General features: G+C 36.6%; 1 protein-coding gene across 2 annotated transcripts in view; it reads right to left on the reverse strand.

Moving 5' to 3' along the window:
- The window catches only part of LOC144972998 (syntaxin-8-like), a 41,535-nt gene that overhangs the window by 23,365 nt on the left and 270 nt on the right, over window positions 1-17,900 (reverse strand). The window contains exons 2-6 of one of the 2 annotated variants that reach the window (XM_078914913.1): window positions 17,050-17,149; window positions 16,202-16,296; window positions 15,456-15,554; window positions 13,682-13,705; window positions 7,418-7,551 (exon numbers count right to left, since the gene is read on the reverse strand). In XM_078914913.1, the coding sequence (XP_078771039.1) occupies window positions 7,418-7,551; window positions 13,682-13,705; window positions 15,456-15,554; window positions 16,202-16,296; window positions 17,050-17,149 (452 nt within the window). The remainder of the gene's footprint in view (window positions 1-7,417; window positions 7,552-13,681; window positions 13,706-15,455; window positions 15,555-16,201; window positions 16,297-17,049; window positions 17,150-17,900) is intronic. The other variant, XM_078914914.1, reaches the window with a different exon arrangement.

A 17,900-nucleotide genomic window follows, 5' to 3' on the forward strand; every position in this document is an offset into this window, starting at 1 on the left:
TTTTCTGCAAACGCCCCATGATCTTTGGCCACGCCCACTTTAACACTGTTTTCCTACAAAATCCAAACCCATTTGAATGTATTTTTTAAGTTATTATCGTGGCTCTGTAATTCAAAAGATGAGCATGTGACAACGCAAACAATTAGAGTTCTCTCCACTTGATCGGGTCACCAAATGCGATGGAAAAATAAAATTAAAAAAAAAAAAAAATGGCATGGGACCCTCGTCTAAAGGGAGGCACTCGGACAGTTCGTAATACCAATACAGAGTGAACGTGTGTAAAGTGTGAACCCAACGCAAGGGTCTGGGCCTAAGAGCACGTATTTATAGGTCGGATAACAGAGGGCAATTATGGGCCTGTTTTAACATCTTTGTAATGCACAATATTTTGCGTTGATTTGAGAATATGTCCAAATACAACAACGAACCCATAACAATTAAGGTTATCAGACCTGCAAATAAGCGTAAGTCGGTCAGGGCAAAACCAAGCCAAATCACTCGAGTACAAGAGCAGAAGTTAGTTTAGTGCGGCTATGTGGTCTAGTGGTATGACACTCGCTTTCGGATCGGAAGGTCCTGGGTTCGAGCCTCGCTCGACGCATAGTTGAGTCCTTGGAAAAGACTCTTTACTCACATTCTCTCGCCGTACTCAGGTGTAAAATGAGTACCTGGCCGTTAACAGCGTTGGCTCTATCCGAAAAAATTGTAATATCGCCTAACAGGCGTCATGTCTCGCTCTACATGTTACATGTTGCTGTTGGTCAGGGACCCCTTGCAAAGCGCTTTGAGCACATTAAGTGGATATTGCGTTCTATAAAAGCTCATTTTAAAAAGTCCACAGAGAAAAGGACAACGCCGTTGGAGGATAGATGAATCCATCAGATTCTACCGAGGCAGCTGTTAATAAAACAGTACTTTCTTGGTTGTTGTATTAGCTGTCATCTAGATCTGTGTTCCATACAGTAAGAATGACTCGCCACATGAAAGGAACAGCCTGATCTTAAAGATCCACTGGTCTGACACCACAGGTAATACAGACCTGTGACGGAACATCAACCAGCTGTCAGTTGAAGAAGAAAAAAACGGCTGCAGACGGGGGTGTATAGGGAACAAACTTAGAGAAACGGCCAATAAAACAATTGGTCATGAACCAAATAGGATCCCCCAAGGGAAACGTAAAAGAGAAAGGCCATGAAACACCTGGAGACGGTCTTTGATACAGATACACTAAGAAGATGGCGACTACCTGGGAAGAACTGGAAGTGATTGGCATAAATGAGTACGTAAAGCCCGACCAGACGCTGAACAACATGCATGAAACAATGCCTGATGCCAATGAGAAAAAAAAGGATTATCATCGCTTCTAGACAGCTTTACTTTTTTATGCTCAGATAGCACGTGTTGTCCAGATAATCACGCTTCTATAGATTTATGCCAAATATCAAATAAATCCATCAACTGAAGAAAGTTTTCACATGAGGTCAATTTAATCCCGAAGTCACGTCCATTTAACATAAAGTTTTGATTTAAAACAAATCGAAAGACTTTTCTTCAATTATTCTGAATGGAATTGTTTACGGACAAAAAATGTTTTCTTTCAAAATATTACTGTGAAAATAAAATAATCAAGTAAACTGAATCAACCGTAAGATAGCATTATTGGGTGGCCTGATGGTGATACCATCATAATGTACCAAACGGCAAACCACTCTCTATACGAACTATATGTTACAAAAACGATTTTTTTCCAGGTCAAAATAGTTAGCCTATTATGTGTATCAATCTTTCTTATCTCTCTTAGCGGGTGGTTGGATGGGAGCATCACCCTTGAATAATATACCTATGATGTTCGCATGGGTGTACGATCCGACAGTGATGTCGTTTCTTCTTCTCTTTACTAGCCTATCCTGCTTCTTTGGTTTGTGATTGTATTTTTGACAGGGGATATTTTTTTTTCTGTAAATCTTCTGCCTGTTTGTTCTTGGTTATTTATAATTTAGCTTATGATATCTTTAGGTTATGATTTTGATTTACATTTGTACTATTTTTGTTAGATTGCTTGTTTTTTTGTTTCAGCGGTCTCTCATATAACCTCAATTGTGTTGGAAGAGACCTAAAGCAACAAACAAACAAAATCAAAAAAAAAATATCTCTCTTGGTTCCTGTTGAGACATTTTATGGCTGCAATGGTACTTTTAAAGCCTACCCGGTTCTAGGTTATCTTCGTCGATTGGGACGATGTAGCTTTGTAGAAAGAGACAAAGAGACGGCAAGAGTGACTTCCTCGTCCAAAAATGAACAGCAAATGACCTGCTCAGCGTGTCCTTTCTCTCTCTCTCTCTCTCTCTCTCTCTCTCTCTCTCTCTCTCTCTCTCTCTCTCTCTCTCTCTCTCACGTATTTGTGATACACTGTTTTCTCCTCCCAACACGTCGTTAAATACCACCCCCCCCCCCTCAATTATTTAATTATTTACTCTAACATACTTTGTAAATGTAATAAATACATGAATCAATGCATATTTCAATACACAAATAATAAATAAAGATAGATATAAAAGTAAATATTTTTTTTAACAAAATAAATAAATAAATAATCTTATTCGAGTCAAAGTTTTAGAAGCAATGAACCGCAATGCCAAGTGAGTGGGTGGTCGTTATTTTGTTTGTCGGCCTATTCAACCTTGCCCATTATTTTTGAAGAGTTTACGCCGCACATCCGAATGTTTTTCAACGTTTTGATTAACCGTTTTCACAGCATTGGGCAAAGTTAGACAACTGCTAATCATATCAAACCCTTCAGCGTTGGAAACGTGTAATTAACACAACAATCATTGGCATAACACTTAAAAACATAATATAAACCAATACGGTGGCAAGGACTTTGACGTAACACAAGAATGAAATACACAAGCCAACATAGGGAGTTGCCAGAGGAAAGGGGTTTTTAAAAAAATATATATATAGCATAAAAACCAGCCCTCCCCCCCCCCCCCCCCCCCCCCCTCTTATTCGCTAACGTTCTGTTCATTTTGTTCAGGAATAATCATATATTATAATTATGCATGGAGCAGTATGGCTCAGCGGTGTGGATCGTCTTTGCTTCGTACCGGAAAGGTAACGAGTTCGACTACCCGCCACACTGTACAAGTCATCTTGCCCTTGCTCACTTTGCGGCGCTGCACCGAGGTGGCAAACGCATGGATTATAGACCTTAAAAACAAATGTTTCTCTCGAGGATGAACAAAGCCGAGTTTTAGTTATTTATTTTATCTATTTATGTATTGAGTTATCTATCTATATGGGGAGCCGAGTCGCCTTAGGTTATTTAATGGAATTAAACGGCACGTGGTCACATGATAACATTTTGTCGAGGACCAATGACAATTTCCCGCCAATAGGGCTATCTATGGGGCTTAAAACAAGACAGACAAGCAACGGGTTGGAAAATGGATGGATAGTAACAGATAAAAAAGAAAAGAAGAAAGAAGAAGAAGAAGAAGAAAGAAGAAGAAGAAGAAGAAGAAGAAGAAGAAGAAGAAGAAGAAGAAGAAGAAGAAGAAGAAGAAGAAGAAGAAGAAGAAGAAAAAGAAGTAGAAGAAGGAAAAGAAGGAAGGGGAGGAGGAAGTATAGGAGAGAGAGAGAGAGAGAGAGAGAGAGAGAGAGAGTGAGAAAGAAAAAGAGAGAGAGAGAGAAAGAGAGAGAATAACGGGGAGTAAGAGAAGGTGAAGGGGAGAGAGAGAGAGAGAGAGAGAGAGAGAGAGAGAGAGAGAGAGAGAGAGAGAGATTAAATAATGATTGTACAATTTAACGACGGCTAAAACTACCATTATAAAGGCTCTCCGCCATTTTCATTTCATTCCCGCTCTCTTTGACGCATCATTACATCGTCTGCTTCACATAGAACCATTTTTGAAGAGAGGATCCGCTAATTAGGAGGACCGGTTAAATGAAATCTTTTAAAAGGAAGACTTTGTTAATTTTATTCTATCAGATTGCGAATCTACCACAGTAGCATACATATGCGAATGGACAGATGATGATGATGATGATGATGATGATGATGATGATGATGATGATGATGATGATGATAATAATAATAATAATAGCAACAGTAAATAGAAACAAAACAAAACAACATCCAATTGAAAATGGACCTTCTCTGCATGCAAACCAGCTAATTTAAATGAAACGAAAGGATGAAACTTCATATTTAATATAATATAATGCACCGAAGAATAGATAACAAAAAGAGTTTCCATGGTTAGGTTTATGTTTATTTCGGGCAATCCCTACGTGTGCTATTTCGGTCCCGAGGCAGCAGCTTCTAAAGGTGTCACACTACTCAATGGCCGCAAATTCATCGCCGCATTCGTGTACCGTCGCGAACCCGCCCGGAAGTTTCGTCACAACGCAACTCTCGACTAGATGCTCTGTAGTTTAGGGCTTTTGACCATAACGGGTACGTGTTGGGCAGGTGGAAAGTGCCCACTTATGAATCGACGATGTCATGAGGTAGGTTCTCGACATAAGTCGATTCGCCGTCACCCAGTATCGCTACTTGCTGGTACAGAAGCCTGGCAACTTTTCTGAGTTTCTCACAGTTTCGAGGAGTCTATGTCCCCGCCCCCTCGAGGAATTGAATTCGTCAAAACCGACTTCTATCTCGTATGCGCAGTCCTGTCTGAAGTCAGGGAAGCTGAGAATACAAGGGTTGCCGGGACTTCATTCGGCTCGAAACGGGGCACCGTCCATTATGCGCTTGAAAGGGGGTTCTCTATTCCCTCTCTCGATGAAGCGAGTGTCAAACCACAATGTGGCGTATAAGCAAGCATCAGAATATGACAACAGCCGAATGAATAAAATCATGACGACCAACTGGTCTCCTCTCCAGAGACCTGGGGATCGGATGTGGAAAGACGACTTTAAGCGTGCTGTGGAATTTTTTCCACCCTCTCGTAGATTCGGATTCATTAAAGTGCCGACAAAAGATCCACCATCTATTTACCCTCTATCCGTGACAAACATTGCAATGAATTTGGCTATGCTCGTATAATCGGGAACACGGCGAAAGGGGAAGAAAGTAAAGAAACGATTAGACAAGAAATAAAGCTGTGCAATTTGGCGATTTCAAATCAACCCTTAAAACCACAGTCGAAGATTTCCATACAAATCTACGCTTAATCGAGACAAAGGAAGAAGAAAAACTAAAGGCTCCTCCGTCCGTTCATTTTGTTTCATCGCATCACTCCATACCGGCTGACGGGTTTTCAAAGGGTGCTTGAGGATACTTACGGGTACCACGAGTACCTTAGGAGTGCCTCAGACACATCTTTCACGAAGTGGTGGAAGAAATGACAACTCCTAACGACGCTCATACTCATACCAATGCCGGCCCGACAGTGAAAGTCGGATATAGCGACCGCTGTTTTAATAGTACCCGGATAAGCTGTGATTGTCTATAATTAAACTTCAAAGAAATTCATTTTAGGACATCACGCATGTTAAGGAGAATAGATTAAATTTGGTAGTTATTAAATCAGTCGAATAGAATTCTATTGAATACTATTTAGTACCAAAAAAACACTGTAATAAAAATACTGGAACATTTTTTTCAATTTGTTTGTTTTTTAAACTTTTTATCGTATCTTTTTTTTTTCTTCGAAACCTCACTCTACAATGTGTGTCCACTATTTATGGCAAATTTGCCTAATTTTACATCGTATTTTGACTGATGATGCCATATTATTCATATTTAGACCAGGGCAAGTCCGCCGCTTTGTAACGAATAATTTGACTACGATCTCTAAGGCCATTGTCTTTGCTCAGTCATTTCATCACAAGCACTTGTAATTTTGAGATTAATCAAAGCTACAATAATCAACCTATACAAATAAAAAGTATACGTAGGCTACATTTAAAATCTTCCTCACACTATCAGTTTGATAAGTAGCAAAAAGCTGTTTTTTAATGTTATAATCCGTGTCATTATTTTCAATATTTTTGTTTTTACCTCAATTTTTCTTCTCCGTGATGCACTTGATATTTTAACCTTTTAACAACCCACTGCTTAAATGAAACGCACAAGGCGATTATCTTTACATACGCCGTCTTCTTGACTCTTTTAAACTAATAAAAAAAAACATCTTAAATGTATGAATTAACAAAAGTAAGCTTATCAAAAGTACATTTTTGGATACAACCGTCAAATTTGACGCATATATAGAAAAATACATTTCAAAGAAAGTAGTATGTAGAGCCATCAGTCATTTGACCCCTTGAAGTCCTTGGCGACCATTTCATTTATAAGTGATTTATCATTCTCTGTACGCTCACAGAACTGTCCAATATTTCCAAATCATATAGCATTAGTAATTATTATTCTCCAATAAAATGGTGGTATATTGAATGGTCGTTCCAAATATTATCATTAGTCAACCTTATTATTGTGTGAATTAATAAAACTAATATTAACCACAGTGCGTTACAAAATGGCTGTCACTTGGTTGATAGATGAATTATTACTGTCTATGTAATAAAGAAACTGTCCAATAATACCAAATCATAAAATGTTACAAACTTTAATTGTACATCGATGAATTGGTATTCAATGTATGGACCTTCTCCGACTATGCATAACCCTTAACCAGCAAATTGTTCAAAAATGTTGCCGTAAATACCCAGCCCCAGTCGTTGGTGGTGGCAAAATTTATTTAGCCTCCAGAACCTGACCCTATAAAATTCCACCACGTTGAACGTGTTTTAACATTACTCTTGGAAGGCGGGATTGAATGAACATTGCTATCCTTTGCGAAAAGCTTGAGACGCGCCGATCGTAAAGGCAAATACATAACAAACTTCTCTATTGTATACATTATATTTTCATTGTTCTGATCATGTGCAGCAGACAGGTCAACCAGTTTTTTAGTTGCGGTGTCCAGCAAAGCAGGAGAAAGTGTCATAACCTGATAGTTGATAAAGCTCGAAACGACGACAGCGCCTGTTTCTCATCGAAACCCAGAAATCGAGTCATCTCGTGGACTGCTAAATATCGGAACGTCTTGCCATTGCCAAAGGACGCTCATAAATGAAATTCTTCCTCCAGCTTTTGAGCCTAAGCCGCAGGAAGTACAACGACATCTATGAAACGTACCAACAACAAAACTAGACGTAAACTTGAACGTTATACTATGACTGACATATTTTAGCGAGAACTAATCACCCAACTGAACCTCTAAACCCAATAACAAAGAGCCGAGTGACGCTAACTTAATTCATTCTACAGCGACAGCAACAACGAAAGTAAAGAGACATTACCGAAACCAACACAGAAGGCGACTGCCATTACAATTACAAAACCCAACCCCCCGCCCCCCCCCCCTCCCACCCCCCATCCACAAATGACATCCCGTTAACTCACCTCTGATGACGTGTTGTTGTTGCTGATGTAGGTCTGCGTTGGACATGTCCTGGAAGGCATCTGGTTCGTCTCCCATCCCCCATGGATCAGCGGCACTGTACGTGTCTCTCGCCCCACCGTCCAGAAGAAGACGCCTAGGTTCAAAGCAAAAGACAACCTCAGAGGTCAACATACACTACAATTTCATTAAGAGAGCAGAAACGATAATGCAATTCGAATTTCTATGAAGCCCCAAAGTCGAATCGCTGTTGCTGCTCTCTTGTTGAAAACGTTAAGATATGATGTCAGGTGAGAATAAAATCCAAACCCTGACCCTGCCGTACTATGACAAAACACGTATTTTAAATTGTGGCCCAAAAAAAACTTGTCCTTCAAATTCGATCGATTAAAATAGTCCTCACATTTCCAACAATCTCAAACCACGTGAAAAGTTTTTGGCAAGAGGAGTGCCATTTTAATCAACCGAAATTTTCGAAATTTGAAGAACGATTCTTCTAACTAAAATTTTAAATACTTGTTCAAAGCGTTTTACAAGGGGTTCCTAACCAACACCAATACCAACGCTGTTAACAACCAGCTACTCATTTTCACCCGAGTACGGTGAGAGAATGTGAGTAGAAAATCTTTTCCACTGAACTATGCGCCACTCAGAGCAAGACTCGAACCCTGGACCGATCCGAAGGAGAGTGTCATACCACTAGACCAAATAGTCGCACCATGCGGCGGAATTCTTATAATTATAGGTTGAACCCTTCCCCTCCCCCCTCTCTCTCTCTCTCTCTCTCTCTCTCTCTCTCTCTCTCTCTCTCTCTCTCTCTCTCTCTCTCTCTCTCTCTCTCTCTCTCTCTTTAACCAGTCTATCAATCTATCTTTTAAAAATGAGACAGTCCATTGCCTAGCACGATTTATTTGGGTTCAAAATCTAAAATTGGTGGGTTTTTTTTTTGAAAAACCAACAAAATCGACTTTCATTCAATTCTTTTTAATCGCAGATATTTGATACCGAAAAGTTATGTTTTTGTTGTTGCTTTTTTTTTATAATTAGGTCCTTCCGTGAGAAATTGTAAGACGCCGTAGCCTAAGCATTCAATGAAGGAATATTATAGATAATCCATCACAAGCGTCTGATGTCAACAGGCTTCCTTTGCAGTATCCAAAGTGACCCACTTTGCGGTAAACTTACAAAACGCCTTTTTTTTTTAAAGTTTGCCCATAGAGTTCACTTTAAATACTAAAGAATCCCCCCCCCCCCCCCTCCACACACACACACACACATAGGAAAGGGCTCTGGTTGTTTTACACTCGGCGGTTTTATCGTTATAGTATAGAATTTTGTTTTAGAACAATTTGGGTTATCAGAACTGCAATTCTACACACAATGTTGGCATGGGTGGACTATATTTGAGTGGAGTTGTGAAATCGGAAGGTGCTATTCAAGTGAAAATGATCATTATTATTATTTTTATCATCATCATCATCATCATCATTGTTATTACTATTATTATTATCATCAGCAGCAGCAGCATCATAGCATTATTATTATTATTATTATTATTATTATTATTATTATTATTATTATTATTATTATTATTATTATTATTATTATTATCATTATTATTATTATTATTATATAATGTAGATATAGCAGTATATATAGTATAGTAGTAGTAGTAAGCTTCGCAGTCCGAATGACGCTTGCTGAGAATTGTGTGATTCAGTCATGGTCGATAAGTATAGCTGCTCTCTCCATCTATGTTGTTAATTGTTTCCATTGGTCAAGATCCTGGGCCAGAGTTTTGAGGCTGTCAAGATATTGTGCGCCTAGAGCTATAATGAATGGGGACAGGCGCTATATAAATAAATTACATTATTATTATCATTATTATTATCATTATTATTATCATCATTATTATTATTATTATTATTATTATTATTATTATTATTATTATTATTATTATTATTATTATTATTATTATTATTATTATAACGGTATCATTGCTGTAAAGGAAATACTCTCAAACCGACGCAAATTATTGTTCATTACAACGATTAAATGAGGCCCATAATTGCGTTCGGCTATCAGACCTGCAAACATGTGCACTTAGGTGTAAACCAAAGGTGTACAAATATAAAAAATCAAAACAATTTAAGATATATAAACTTATGCAAAGTTATGTTCTTAAAAGTCTCGACGCTGATCGCTTGCACGACTGACAGGGAAAGTGAAGAGAGTTCCAAACTAAAGGTCAAGCTTTTTTCATTATATAAGAGGCGTTTTGTCAGTGTGTGGCAAAAAAAGAAGTGAAATTTATATAACTGTGTAGATCTACAACCATTCAAAGAGAGCGATATATTATCAGTCAGAGATTTGGCTTTGTTTTCAACCCTGTCATCGAACACAAGGTTTGTGAAAAATCATACCATGGTGACTGTTGAGGTTTATGAAATATTACAAATGTATGGATATTTTTTATAGTTTATTTGTTGTTGTTGTTGTTTTTTTGTTTTTTTACAAATTCTGTTTTATTATCACATAATGGGGAGAAACAGTCATAAAAACCTGACATATTGAATTGGAATCGTGATCTCCCTCTAGAAAACCTCACACATCGGTCCAATTGATGTACGGGAAGTAATCCTTAAAATAAGTAAATTACACCAACTCAAGAGGATAGTTTCCCCTTTATATGATTCTTTTTCTCTCTCTCTCTCTCTCTCTCTCTCTCTCTCTCTCTCTCTCTCTCTCTCTCTCTCTCTCTCTCTCTCTCTCTCTCTCTCTCTCTCTCTCTCTTTTTTTTTTTTTTTTTCTTTTTTTTTAAAGGTCCCACATTTTCAACACGAAAGCATGCAAGGTGTGCTTCGAGGGAAAGTGCAGTATTGTTACAGAAGTCATCGGAGTTACTGAAAACCAAATTAGTGGAATGGAGCTATTAAGGGAATGGCGATTTCGATAGGGGCGGTAATGGAAAGTTGTCCAGTACCAGAGAGCGAGCTGAGCTGGAGTTTATCCTGCTGTTTCTTCCGTGTTAAACAGTCAGAAATAAATACTTGCTACCCTTCATTCTGATAGTACGCTAGTCTATCTCAAAGTATATTCAGCGAGATCACATCCAGGGATTTTCGAGTCAACAGAAGGGTCACATAATAAATAAAAAGCCTTCCCCCAGGATTGGTACTTTCATCTATTAGAATAGCTCATTACAAACTGATTATTGGGTTTCCCCTCCCTCTCCATAAAAAAAAAAATTCAGTAGTGGAAAGAAGTGTTTAATGGTCATGCAGCAGTGAACTAACTGTCCAGTTGTGTAAAACTCAATTGATGAATTCAAGTATGCCAGTCAGTTTCACAAAAAAATACAAGACAATTCAAAGAAAAATTGTACAGTTTAGTTTAAAATGCAAAATTATAATCGTATTACTTCCATGTTTAAATGTAAAGAAATTAATGTCGGCATAAATCTTCTTCATTTTATTATCCCTTTGTCTGGATAATTTTTGATTTTATGAACATTCAACTCATTGTATGGTTCTATTGGAAAAATCACATAGATAAGTATCTATTTAATGCTTATTGGTCTCTAAAAACTTGTAAAAATAGACGCTTGTGAAAAAAAATATTGCATTAAAAAAGAATATATATGAATAGGTAAAATGGTGGCGATGTCAGGCAGCTGTTGTGGTTGTTTCTTTTCATTCATGGAAGTAATTACATATCAGCATAAAATTTCACTATAGTGATTAATCACAGTTTACTCAACAAGGCAGCATCAGGCGCTAACATTCTGACAGAACAGATTACTACTACTGCAGCTATGTGGTCTTGTGGTATGATACTCGCTTTCGGATCGGAAGGTCCTGGGTTCGAGCCTCACTCGGCGCATAGTTGAGTCCTTGGAAAAGGCTCTTTACTCACATTCTCTCAACATACTCGGGTGTAAAATGAGACCCTTGTCGTTAACAATGTTGTCTCTGTCCGAAAAAATTGTAATAACGCCTAACAGGCATCATGTCTCGTCCTACACGCTAAGTGTTGCTGTTGGTCAGACCCTTTGTAAAGAGCTTTGAGCATGTTAAGTGGATATTGGGCTATATAAAACCTCAAGTTTTTTACTACAATCTACCTTGGAACAAGGATACGGAGGGGGGTAAATATTATACTGTAGGATTGATATTTCATCTCTAAATAAAAATAATTGTCCTCAGACAATGTACATACGATCCACCTTGGAACAAGGATGCGGAGGGGGGCAAATATTATAATGTAGGATGTATATTTCATCTCTAAATAAAAATAATCGTCCACAGACAATGTAACTGTTGCTGTTCGAAGCTTGAAGAAATAAATAACAATGTGAATTTGAATGTAAGCTTCAATTTAATATAAGAAACAGATAAAATGGATGTTTCGGAATTCCCCTTTATCAACAAAACAGGATGAATGAAACAATACAGACAAATAAAATAATGTGGTAGTGGCATTGTTAAGATGACTATTCAAGCTTACATTCCATTTCATATTGTTATTAATTCCATTATCAATGAAACACACTTTGATAAAAAGAAACAGAAAACTGGAGACCAGCAAAAGTTGTTGACTTTAAGAGTGTTGACGCTATGTGGATTTCACTTTACAGTAAACTCTATGAATGCATATGTGACCGAATTTACAAAATGCTATAAATTTTTGCCAATGGTTAAAACATATTGAAGGTGTAGAATCGGACACCTTCAATATGTTTTAACCATTGGCAAAAATTGTAACCATCCAAGCGCCATATGCAGGTAACTGGTATTAAATCATATCCCCTCCCCTAACAAAATTTTTGAGAATTTACAAAGCGTAATATTCACTAAACATGCTCAAAGCGCTTTACAAGGGTTCCCTAACCAACAGCAACACTTAACATGTAGTACTTTGTGAACAAAGGAGACTAACCTCAATCGCATTATTTGGAGGGAATAATCATGTTATCTTAACATACTTATATGTCACTTATTATGGTTTATTTTTTATCATTAAATTAGCAATGACTATGAAAAATGTTTTTTTTCTCTTTTTGAGGAAAATTTATGTCTAAAATCCAAGCCCTAACTCCACTGAGTAAAAATGTTTTTGAATTTTGAAAATCCATTCATAAATAAACAAGTTATGCAGTTTCAAAGGTGTCATTTATTTGGATGACCCGTAAAGAGGAAAAAAACGTGAAAATATGGGACGCTTTTTCGGCATTTTTTTCCGACCTTTGGTTGTATCTTGCGTAATAAGTGGATTAAAAGATTGAAACTTGAAGAGCAAATTAGGGTGGTGTTTTGTAAAATACGGGAAAAGTACTCGTCATATTCATATGAAATTTTACAACCAAAAAGAAGAAATGTTCATGTATTACCCTGTCAGCGACAAAACCTCCACGCCCGGTAGTTTAAGAAATATTTTACTCCAAAGAGTAAAAATCTATTTTTAACGGTCTTCTGGTAATCGCACAAGTTTTGTCGCTTGACATAATCTAAAATGACCTTTTTTCTAACTGTGTGCCAACTTTCAGTCATATTCATCGATAAACAGCGTCGTAATTAATTTTTAAAAATAGCATATACGAAACGGCTTCGTCCCATATTTTGTCGCAAATTCAAGCGAAAAAGAGGCCCAAAGATTTGTGCGGGATAGTCATTGCTACATTAAATGGTTTCTCATAACAAAAATAAATATATAAAAAATGGACTATGAGAATTGTCTAACTAGCCTGAGTTGTCCATATTTTATAAAAATTTGAAAAGATGGGAATTTATACATTGCTGGACAAGGAAAAAAGAAAAATACCAGAAATACCCCCCCGCCGCAAAAAAAAAAAAAAAAAAAAATTAAAAAACCACCCATAGTTGATTTAAAATCAAACCTCAGACTTCTGGATTACCAAGCAAAAAAACAAAGGTGGGATAAAGTGCCCATGATTGACTGTATACAAAATATACATTGAATACATTTAGAATAATGCACTATACTATATCAATACAATTAGACATAAGATGTGCATATGTCAGACAGGCATGCTCAATTCATTTTCGTCAGCCTCATACATTCTTATTAACTTAAAATAGAATAAACCAATTGTTTAAAATTGGTAATATTCTGATATCCAAGGCTTGGTGGTAAGGAAAATTTAAGGAGTATGTGGGGTCGAGTGGAAGGGAGTGTGTGTGTGTGGGGGGGGGTGGGGGGGTGGGGATTGCTGGAATTGGATCACACATTACAGTTCTATTCCTCACCTGTCACCACGTTTGCCAGGAATGCTGGAGTGAATAAATCATACTAATTATTGTTTGAAGTGACTCCAGGTAGCTTAGTTTTGGTTAGTTTTAGAATTTGTGTTTATTCATAACTAATTTAAATAACAGGTACAATAATTTGAAGCTTATCTTTTATAATTATTTCACCACAATTAGTACAATATCATAGCAAGCATGAAGGTGTTTCCATGATTCACTTCTCATAAATACGTAACACACACACACAAAAAAGAGCAATAAAGATATGCAAAACAAGACAAAAATTAAAAACAAAACAAAACAATAAGCCGTGAATAACAGGTTTAAAAACTGGACCTCCACTATTTAATTAGCTTGCCACAACAGATAGAGGATGCCATTAAGTCTACACCTGTGGAGATCATAAAGTCTAGTCCCCCCCCCCCCCCAGTCAAAAAATATTGAAATTTTGAGAATATCTCTAGTTGTATATTTCTTTCTGCTTTTATTGTCACCATATACAACCCATCACCTCAAAACAGTATAATTCCAGGGTTGTACAAAAGCAAAAAATTGAATTTATAGTCAATAATGAATATATTATTATTTCCTAAATTGACAAAAACAAGAATTTCCTATTTCTGATCATTTCAAATTTCAAATTCCAGTTTGGCATCTGGCTTAACCTGACATATATAATACTGTTTTGAAGAAATTGTCACATATAACGACGGTGAGTCAAAAAGGAATGGGACAAATCTCCTACTGAGTTAATTTCTTTTTCATGTGACGTCATATTTGGCTCAATTGTATTTACACATGAACTAAAGTTATGACAGCTCAAAATGGCTACCTCCATGGATGTCAGTCAGCGACAGAAAGCTGTCACTGATTTTCTTTTTTTCGAAGAAGAAACCTCAAGTAACATTTTATAATGCATTGGTAAAGTCTATAAAACTCAGGCATTTTGTAGCGGTAGTGTTTAAGGTGGGTTGAACCTGTCAAAGAGACAATCATTGGAACTGCAACACCCCTCTTCCCCAAAGACCAAAAACTTCAAAGCTGAGATCATTATGCTAACAGAGTTTTGGGACATAAGAGGTGTAATCATCATTGATTTCCAACCACAGGGAGCCACTGTCAATTCTCAACGGTACAAATAGACCTTGACACAACTGAAAGCAAGAATTTGTCAAGTTAGACCGGCTTTGGAGATGGAATGAGTAATGTCTCTTCATGAAAATACCCTTACACACACAAATGCCAGGAAAAGGGAGTGAATCGAATCAATTTGATGGACAACGTTGTCTCACCTTCCTTATTAATTCACCTGACTTGACACTTTCAGACTTTCATCTTTTTGGTCCACTGAAGGACGCAATGAGGGGACATCACTTTGAAGATGAAGAAGCCAAGACAGTAGCAAAAATTGGCTCAAAGTTCTGTCAACTCAGCTTTACGAGGAGGGGATACATGACCTTAAAAAAGGTGGACTGTGGCTATTGAGAGAACTGGAGACTATATGGAGAAGTAGCATTCTACTCGGCTAATGCCAAGCTTTAATTTGAAGTATAATACATGGCATTGATTCTATTTGTTTTAAAGTAATAAGCAGAGTCCCGTTTCGTTTTGACTCACCCTAGTATCTTTTAAGATTTTCATTTTGTGCTAGAGCCCGCTCCCAAAAATTTCTGCTGATCTGGACGCCACCCAGTTCAGTCAAATTATTGATAAGCAAAAAAAGAAACAGAAAAGAGGAAATCAACGTAGTATTACTACAAGAATCAGACGGTACCTTGAGCTCTCCTCATTACGACTGGCCTGTTCAATCTGTTTTTCCTTGGAAACCAAAGCATCCATCATGCCTTGTCTACGTTCTACCTCACGTTGTGTACTGTGTTGTGTTAAGGTTTGATACTTCAGAAACAAAGAAATGCAGTAGAAAATCACAATCATGACATATTCCTTTGAATTTTCACCCACCCCTCCCCCATTTCCCTTATATCAGGGGTAGGCCTACCATAGAAAATCAAAATTTTAAAAACAGAAAAAAATCGTATCAACCCAAAATACTTTATTTTCACCTTTATTTATGTACATCATCACTTTAAAAAAATAGCATATAATAAATGTATTATAATAAGACAAAATTTGAAGACAGCTCCATGTATGAGTTTTCACAAATTTTCCTCGTTAAAAATCTAACATTGACCACATTTGCTAAAAAAAAAAAAAAAGAAAAAGAATAACGCCTATAGGCTATATTAATTAAATCTATATCGCTATATAAGCGGTAGATCTAAGGATGCACTAGTTTTATTGAAACGTTAAAGTCTACTATCAAATTTGATCATTTTATAATGCAGATTCTAGTTTGATAATTCATCATAAACAATGTCTGTGTCCTATAATTTTCTGATTGTTACTATCATTATTATTATTATTAATAATAATAATAATGATAACAACAATAAAAACAATAACAAATTACAATGATAGCTTATCTAACCACTACAATAGTTTGTCAGGTTTAAAGGATACATATGATAGGAAGAGGAAGCACGGATCAAGTTCTGTTTGAGACGATTCACATCTGAGTTGAATTGACGAAGCTTACTTCTGATGGAGGCTGATAACTGGAATAAAATAAATAAAGTCAAACATGAGGTAAGTGTTGGAATGTAACAGCAAAAAAAAAAATGTAAATTAAATGGAATTGAAGGCCCAGCTTACAGTATTTTGACTAAATATGTAATAAATGATCAGAAAAACGCTATTTCCAAGGACTCGGCTTTCCAACACCAAAAATACCAGGTCTTGAACAAGGGATTTACTTGTCTGAATGCAAGACCACAAAGCTACACAGATTGATTGAAACTTGAGTCACATCATTTTAACTGCTATCATTGTGAAAATTGATTGTTATGTAAGTCTGTTGTAATATTCGACAAATAAATGATATAAACATAAATAAAATTTAACTCAGATAAATAGGCCGAATTATTATTTTGAAAATCCCAGGCTTGTCCTCTAAGTACTCTAAGGGTACACACATATTATTTTTTGATGAATGATTACCTGGTAGCAGACAGTGATAACAACAGTAATGTAAGAATGTTTTTATATAAATGGAGCCTGATCTGACAACATCTACAGATACCCTATAAAATTTTAATTTAGTTTCCATAAGGATTAGTGCCAGAAAAATATGAAGCACTGTGAAACACAATGAGCATGGTGAATCCATAAAGATTAAGATAATACACCACAATCAAAATTCGTTTTTTCAACAACAAAAAATACATATATACTTTCTATGAATGCATCAACATGGGAAGCTGTGAAGACAAAAAAAAATGTTGTAAATATTATAGTTAAAGTTCCAATACCTTTGTATAGGCACTGCTGGTGCGTGCATGCTTGTTTCTTTCATTGATGTTTTCCATCAACTCTTGTCCTAAGCTGGAGCAATCATCGTACTCACTCAACCTAAAAAAAAATTATACATACATTACAGGGATGGAGGCCACATTATTGCCCTTCTAACCCCCCCCCCCCCCCCCCCCTTCTCATCAACCTGTTTCGTCTCGTCATAGGCATACCATTCGGATATAATGTTTTTCTATTGTAATGTACTTTCAAGCTCTACCAAAATAGCTTTCGCCCCCTCCTACCCGCTCAACTAAACAGATTCATTGATATGTGTTTTGTGAGGACATGTCATGTGTACATTATTATTAGTATTAATTAGTGTCGAGTCAGGGGATGCCTGATGATAATATGAATGTTTAGCTGGTTCATTAAGAATAGAAAGGAAAATGGTCATTCTTTCCCGTTCATAAATAAACAACCATCATGTAACGGACATGTATTGTAAAAGGTGTATAATCCACCCTATTTTCATTAATATTATTACCATTATCGTCACCACCAACAACATTCACATTAACTCAGTAAAAAGGCTCAGTAAAACAAGCAGCAGCAGTCAGTAGCAATGCCTCTTCTACTTCCAACTTCGGATTAAGACACGTATGGATCATACTTTTTTTTTTTTGTTTGTTTTTGTTTTTTAGATGTGAATTAGACAAAATAAATATGAAACTGTTGGGATCCGACGGTCACATTTTAAATTAACAGTCAAATGGAAAGGGGATAATGTAATGTAATAATCAATGTAATGACTTGACAAACTAAACGACAGGGTATCAGTATCATACAATACAATTGAAATACAATCACA

The sequence above is a fragment of the Berghia stephanieae genome, chromosome 5 (assembly GCF_034508935.2).
Source record: "Berghia stephanieae isolate SIO BIC M18660-M18661 chromosome 5, UCSD_Bste_1.3, whole genome shotgun sequence".
NCBI classification, from domain to species: Eukaryota; Metazoa; Mollusca; class Gastropoda; order Nudibranchia; family Aeolidiidae; genus Berghia; species Berghia stephanieae.